The following is a 7,886-nucleotide window of genomic DNA, read 5'->3' as shown; positions in this document are numbered from 1 at the left end:
GGAAACACACATTTAAACACACACCTTGAGTCAGGTCATTTCATCCATGCAACACAATCTCAGAGTGAAACACAGACTCAGCTGTTGAGGGCCCTTCAAATCAGACCAGAGTCTATTATGTTCATCTGTTTTTGACTAAAACCACACACACACACACACACACACACACACTCACAGATAGCTGTAACACATGTACTCACAAACATACACACAAAGTCCATTAAGCGGGTGTGTAGGTCCAAACCACTGCCCTGAGTGCTCTTTCATGGCTCCATCATTACATCAATAAGTCTTCACATTAATCTCAGCACAGCAGAGAACAGAGGCTATTACCAGAGCGGGCCTCACCACAGAGGGCCGCTCTGAAGTAGACAAGGGCAGAAAAATAGTCAAATACGTTCTGTTTACTTGAAAAACATACGAGACCTAATGAGTCGGTTTGACGCGTGAAGTGAAGTGTCCAGTTTTTAAGGCCGGTTAAGGCGTAAATAACACACACCTTGAGAGGTTTCTGTACCAAGATATATTTAGCCACGTGTGCTCAGAATGGCCGTCAAATTGACTTCTCTTTTTTTTTCTCTTTTTTTTCTGCAGGCTGCTGATTTAATACAGAGTCCAGAATTATTTTAGAGGAGCTGGTTTCAATTGCGACTAACACGGATATTTCGCCAGAGCCTTTTCAAATCTGTGTAACATAAGGATCACGCTCCTTTAATAAAGCTCCTGAGAGCAGTCTGAGAAGAAAAAACATAGTTACTTTTAAGAGATTAACTTACTCCATCGCATTATTAAATCAACCTAAGGTTTGCATTTAAAAGCTCCTGTGAGGAAAAGGCTGCTGGTTAATTACAAACACGGCATCAATCACACTCCGAACGCACACCCATTCAACAAATCAAATTCTTTCGTGCAGTGGCGGTGAATTCTCAGCTCAGAGGAGAAACTGAACGTGAAGGGCAGAAGGAGAGAGGAGTGGAGTGGAAGTGAGGGGAGTGCTGCGGTGTTTGGCCTTGGTCTGTCTGGACAGGAAATGGGGTTCCTCAACCCTTGACCCTGGTCCAGCATACAACAGAGGGTGTATGTGTGTGTTTATCCTCCAGCAGATGCCTCAGAACAGGTTCTTTCAGACATGGGTTTGATAGACACATGGTCCTTGTTGTCATGGTAGTCAATGCAGGTGCGCAAGTATGGGGTTTCCTGCCCCTAGGTGCAGGACGGTGGTGGGTTTGGGTGTTTATGATCCCCAGTGCCAACAGGCAGCAGACTCCTGCCGTTCCCAGGAGGTAAGAGGAATTATGTAGGGGAAGGAAAAGAGAGGGGGAGATCGAGACACACTATGAATGGAGAAAGGAAAAAGGGAGAGGGTGGTGAGCTGTAAAAGTTTGAAAAATCCACTTTTATCGCCCTGAATCTGCTCTCGGACGTTAATAAAAAACAACCTGTGAAGCCTGGGTTATTGCTAACTCTGATTTCCAGAATAAAATCTTGGAAAGGCAGTCGGAGCAAGAATGTATCCTTACCTTTTATTCTCCTTCCATCATCATCAGAGCTCAAGAAGAAGATGGTAAGGTGGTGCGGAGGAAGTCCAGCAGTGGGGTCAAAGGTTAATGCCGAAGATTTTCCCCTAAAGGCAGCAAAATGGGGAAACAATAAATGTTTGCCATATTGAATTTCCCGCTCTTGGCGGTGCGGCACAGATACAGACACATTTAAGCTAAAACTGTGATTCGTAAACGCTGAATAAATATTAGCATTCCTGAATTTTCAACAACTGACAGAGTATTTTTTGTCCTAAAAAATATTGTATTTAAAAGTGCAGTTTGAAGGTAAACACTAACTAACTTAATTCCTGTAGTTTTCCTGGGAACCAAATAATACTAAACCACAATATGAATTAAAAGAAACAACCAAGAACTAGGAATAGATCAAACAACCCGCACACACATACATGGAATTCAGGGCAAATATGTCTATGCCACTAGTCGAAATCCCAGGCCTGACTGTCTGGGCTGTTTGTTTTTGTGTTTACTCTGGAATGTCAGACATCCGAGGACACGGCCGAGAGGAAGGTCAGAAGCAGCTAAAGTCTAGAGACTCAACAAACATGATTAAATTCTAATTTGTTATAAGAGGTTAGTGGGAAGTGGGCTGTGAAACCATTAACGGATCCTCGGCTTATTTTCTCGTCTGCAAAGGTCTTCGTGTTCTCTGTGAAAACGTGTCAACTTACACGTGAAACATCACGGAGAATCGTAGAGGTTCATCATATAGAAGCGTGATTACAACCTTTATACAAATGGAAAATTAAATCAAGCCAGATGTCTCTAACCTCTTGTCTAACAACAAAAAAGCCATTTTGGCAGAAAATAAAAAATCACAGAGAGCCACAATCACCAATTAACATGATGGCAGTAGGGCAGTACATGAGCTTTGACTTACTGTAGTAATACAAGAGATTTACAAAATACAGACAGACAACGCTGACAACACATACAGTATCTTGCAGGTAAAGAACCACACAGTGACTTAAGTCAATAGTGTTCGCTCTATTTAACAATTTGACACCTGATGTTGAGTTAAGACGACAGTGACATTATGTTGTTTTGCTATTAGCAAGCAAGCTGAAAATGTTAACCTTGATTTGTATTAAATGTAGTCATTTCCTGTCGCCTCTCTCTTTTAATAACAAAGAGCTGATCAGTCACAGTCAGGCTAACTTTGGTCTACTTGAGGCACCCATTGCAGATAGACCCATGAACCAAGGCATAACTGAGATCACCGCGGGCTAGAAACGTATTTTAAAGCAACAATAATACTGGAGAATGGATCAGGCAAAGGTAGAAATGCTAGTACTGACAGAACCTGAAACCACTTCCTCAAACCATTTTCATTACATACATTTCTCTGTTGAATTTACTGCAATGGAGTGGGGGGAGGTGTGGGGGGGACTTATATCTGACACTGGCGATCACACATCTGTCAGTAAAGCGGTCTGAAGTGTTGTTTGGACGAGGGAATTTGGAGAAGTGGACGGAGGGAACAAACAGGGACAGGGTGCTGAAAGGGCCGTTAAGCCTGTGATCGATCGTCGGCACCGAAGTAGACACAATTCCTGCCGAATAAGTGAGGGGAAAAGCATTGCGTCGCTTCCATGAGGGGAACATGTGTGCATGTGTGTATGTGTGCTCTCATTAGTGCAAAGCCTCAGTGCAGACTAGCTCCAGTTACAGTAGTAAACGCTGCCTTTGAACTTTTAATGGAGCCCTGAAACTCAACCAGCCTGAAAAAGCATAAAAACTATAAGAAACGAGGGGCAAAAAAAAAGAGTGAAATAAGGAGAAAAAAAATAGTTTTAGGTCCGTTTCACAACATGTAAATTTAAACCCATTCCGAATATTCAATCATGTGCCACACAGCCCTGCGCATAAAAGAGGAGTTCCAACTTTACTAAAGCTGCACGGCTTGTACGAAGCGACACCTGTTGACCTGTCTGAAACACACGGCAGCGTTACTGCCACATTAAGCAGCTCCAAATGCTCCTTTTCTCTAACACACACCTCATTATCATCGCCTGAGGAAGTGCCTATATCCCGGACACCTGTGTGTGTATGCATGCACGCAGTAATTAAAACATGCAGAACTTTCTATGTATTTAAGTGGGTGGGTATTTATCTGGGTGGGTGTCTGACTGGTATGCATTGCAATAAACAGATGTTGAGTCTTTATGAGGTCTTTACAACAGGTTCAGCCCCGTGTATTTATATGTGCTGTGTGCGTGTGTGTGTCTCAACATGTATGTGCACCATACTGTACTGTATGTCGACAGGCCCAACATAGAAACCCCTCATCAGTGAACCATAAATGGAACTAAACAGGAAAGGTGCGGCGTGCATACTAAATGCTGAAAAATGTAATCATGTCAGTAATGAGCTCGTAAACGTTGCAGCTAAATATCTGCTGCTAAAAACTATTCACTGCAGGGAGGCAGTGGTGAGGGGTGGTCGAGGACCCGACTGTTTATTTGGCTACGAGCTGTTTACAGAGATCAACGCTGTGGAGCATGAGTGACAGCATGAGAAAATAGCTCTGATAATACACGGACATGCAGGGAAGTCAGCAGTGGACTGGCCTCTCTGGTCCTCTCTCAGGACCTACAGTACGAGCATCTCTGGAGCTGATGACTGTTAAGGCCCTGCTTCCAGTTTGACATCTTAGGGATTTTAATAAGAATATTTGATCTATTATGGCATCTGCTGTATGCTTTGTTCTATTTGCAGTCAAAACTACTAATTTATAATAAACATAAAAAACACAAAGCTTTGTCTCTCCATATCCTCCACTGAGGTCTAAACACGTCTGTTAGCATTGTTTCCATCACAGAATTCCTTCCTGGATTTCTGAGGGACGTCTTTGGCAGAAGTCACAGTTTCTGCTTCTTTGCTTTGTCTAAAACTGAAATGGAGTTCCCGCAAAATGTTCTTTTAATTTTGGGGGAAAAGAAAAAAAAAGAATCAGACAGAGCTGGAACAAACAGTCTTTCTGTGATAACTCTAAAAGTCTACATTTGATAAAAAATACAACATATTCAACAATGTTTGAAATTATCTGTCCTAAAACACTGGCTTTCACTGGTTTTGTGCAGAGGAATGTTTTAAACTCATTGCATTCCCAAACTAATTGGTTTAATTTTGGATAATTTTTTAAATCTTTACGTTGACTGAGGAAACACCAGTTAATAAAAATGAATTTCCTCCTGAACAAGTCACCTATTTATTGGATAATATGAAAAACAACGGTTGAAAACTTGGGCCCACTAAAGGAGAATAGGCTTTTATATATAAAAAGCAATGCCTGAAACTTGCTCTTAGAAAAAAAAACTCAACAAAAGCATCATCAAATCTCTAAGTTGATCATTAGACCGATAGGAGCGTTCATCCTGAAGACATAAACAATGACAATTATTCTCTTCCTTCTATCAGCATCTGTTTTTAACAGGCAGGGAGGGTTTTGCGAGGAAATGAAAAAATTAAACGTTACTTTTTCCCCCCTTTTACAATAAAGTTGGAGACAGATGACATCTGTGGACACACAGAGTGCATGCTGCAGGTTTTATCGCCTTCGCCCATAAATAAAATATGCGGAGTGGAAGAAATAGAGTCAAAATATACGATTTATGGCAATGGGCGCAGGAGGGAGTCTGGAGATTTCTTGGACAATATGAAAATAAAAATGCAATAAAACTACACGGTCTTTGATTGTGTCCTATGGGGAGACATGGAGGGCTTCCAACAGGGCTAACTTTATTACTTCATCTGAGAAAGAGGGAAAGACACATCAACAGATTTGGAGACCATTATAGTCAAATCTTTTTCCCTAAGTGGCCACAGACTCCATCTAAAAGACCCTTAAAACCTTTTCACCAACAACTAGGGACAAAGCGGAGCTCAAAAAACCTCCCAAAATGTAGTTTGCCCACCTTTTATTCACACAACCAATTCTTTTTTTTCAGGTTACATAAATTTTTACAGCCCTATTTCATGGCAGGAATCACAGAGTGTAGTTTGAACCAGTGGTTATTACAAAAACACAGAGTGAAAATAAAGGATTAATGCTTTAAGGAGTAAAATGGACTCGTTGTTTATGCAAGTGGTCACAAACCTTGTGATGATTACCAACTGAATAAATAATTTAGCACCAGTTTCATTTACCACATTGCAGAACGCAAATATGTTTTTCTGGACATTAGAAATGATTCTGAGTGTAAAGGGTGAGAGGTGTGTGCAGGGATTTAAGATTGTATATTCAAAATGAGTAAAGTGAAGGTGGGTGAGAGTGGCCTGACGGTTTGTGGGCGGCCGAGGAGAAACAGTGTGGTGATTTAAAAGTTAAAGTGTGTCCTTATCTCCCTCATTCTCTGCCATATGAAAATAGCCTTTTGTACGGTGCTGCATCTTTCTTGGCCAAAAACGCACATCAGATCTAGGGTTTCACAGAGCGTACCAGGGAACCGGCGAAACCTGAGACAATAACAACAAATATGGCCCTGTAATTTTAGGTTGTGATTATAAAGTCCATTCACAGTTTAATACTCCAGGGAGACCAAACAAACTTGGTTGTTTGAAGAACCCAGGGTCCAGATCTGGACCAGTTCCCTGTAGTTCCCCACTGTCTTCAACCATTTTTTTTAAGAGAACAGCACATAAAATGTCCACAGTCGATGAAGAGAATGTGCCTTAAACATTATTTTCTTTTATATTAGATGTATGCAAATGATATTGTTATAATAGTATATTATATTATTCTAAATAATATGAATATCAAATCATTATTTAAATTCATATTGTTTTAATATAGTATATAACTTAGACCACACGTAAGATGGCTCAGATAATTGCAGGTGAACAAAAACACGTATGCTGGTTTGTTTAATGTAAAACTTGATTTTTAATTTTAAAAAAAAATTACAAAACTGACATCAAATGTATCTAATGTACTTTCTAATCCTCGTCTCTAACGGTTTCTTCTTTCTCCTTGTTTAAATGCAGTCGTTTGACTTTTTATCATTTTTAATCCTGTATTGCCTCCTGCTGGCAAAACAGAAGTACTGAACAGTCAACTTAAGAAGGAAATTATTAGAATTAACCGTAACGTTCCAATAATATATTGTAGCTATATACATAGGAGAATTCTGCTAATATGAAAACAAAATTGCATGCAGAATTATATCCAATTTATCGACAAAATGTACAAATGTTTTACTACCAGAAAGTCCTGCTCAGGTTCTGACAGTCAGCGATGGCATCGACTTCCGGGTGTAGTGCACTACACCTCCCGTCGTGCATTCCGGTCATTTCCATAGCAGCGGCCCGTTGTTGTTGTCGGTCTCCATCATGGACAACCAGAGCAGAGTGTTTGCCACCATACTGCCTGCTGTGAGCAGAGAGTTTGACGGCCATGGGAATGAGCAGGGACTGGAAGTACGAACAGTTCACCGACACAGTCCCGGTAGCCGTACCAGGATGGTCCAGGTCACGGGAGCAGCCGAGCTCCGGTGCCCAGCGGATCAAGCCTCTGTCCGCATCAGTGTCAGCAGCAGTAAGGATTCAGTGAGCGAGGTCACTGATAGCGTTTCCAGACGGACACAGTACATTCTACAGTCCCTCAGGTGAAAACACTCAGGTGAAATTGTTCTTAGTCTGACCTAAAGTTTCACTTTCACAGTTTTTGTCACTTTGTTCAATCATTTTACTTGAGCAGTTGTGCTGGTAATTGTGCACACAACCAACGAATAAAACAGTGAAACATGAGAAGTAAAGTAACTCGTAATGAACACAGTTTGGGTACACTCGTGTTGGCCGCCATGTTAGTCACTAGTCACATGACACGCCACGTGACAGGACTATATAAAGAATTCTGAAGTCGGAAAACAAGCCTACAATAACGTTAATTTGTAACAATACAAATGACAACTGTAAGATAGTGCAGTATGTATCAATTATTAAATTTAATACAGAATTACTAAATATATATAAAATTTTGAAAAGAAAATGTAAATACCAGTTCTGTGCCTCAGTAGCTGCTGCATAGGATACTATCTACAGAAAAAGGGGGAAACTGCAGCATATTTGTATTTAATACCGATATTAAAGGTACTGCAAATAATGAGTACTTAATACCATATAAATGCTCAATGAAAAAATCCAAAAAATCATTTGAATGTATAATCTTTCTTGAGTTTGAGTGGCAGCAGTAAAAAGTCATTTATTGTGCTTAGACAACATGGCGTCTGTGTTGAAGACACATCAACGAGTAAGCTTCTCCGCAGGGAGGAGGACTCCTACCACATGGAGGCTGAGGTACTGACGCCGACATCAGTTTGTGTCACT

General features: G+C 40.8%; 1 protein-coding gene and 1 long non-coding RNA gene across 2 annotated transcripts in view; one reads left to right on the top strand and one right to left on the bottom strand.

Moving 5' to 3' along the window:
* The window catches only part of LOC112487234 (uncharacterized), a 28,414-nt gene extending 21,514 nt beyond the window's left edge, over positions 1–6,900 (bottom strand). The window contains exons 1-2 of the long non-coding RNA XR_003050149.1: positions 6,763–6,900; positions 1,521–1,624 (exon numbers count right to left, since the gene is read on the bottom strand). This is a non-coding gene — a long non-coding RNA (uncharacterized LOC112487234). The remainder of the gene's footprint in view (positions 1–1,520; positions 1,625–6,762) is intronic.
* irak1bp1 (interleukin-1 receptor-associated kinase 1 binding protein 1) overlaps positions 6,489–7,886 on the top strand; it is a 1,935-nt gene continuing 537 nt past the window's right edge. The window contains exons 1-2 of the mRNA XM_008313195.3: positions 6,489–7,165; positions 7,775–7,856. Coding sequence (XP_008311417.1) covers positions 6,891–7,165; positions 7,775–7,856 — 357 coding nt within the window. The 5' untranslated portion in view covers positions 6,489–6,890. The remainder of the gene's footprint in view (positions 7,166–7,774; positions 7,857–7,886) is intronic.

The sequence above is a fragment of the Cynoglossus semilaevis genome, chromosome 7, assembly GCF_000523025.1.
Source record: "Cynoglossus semilaevis isolate Cse_v1.0 chromosome 7, Cse_v1.0, whole genome shotgun sequence".
Taxonomy (NCBI): domain Eukaryota; kingdom Metazoa; phylum Chordata; class Actinopteri; order Pleuronectiformes; family Cynoglossidae; genus Cynoglossus; species Cynoglossus semilaevis.
The sequence above is the reverse complement of the archived record's forward strand: the minus strand, read 5'-3'. Positions and strand labels throughout refer to the sequence as shown.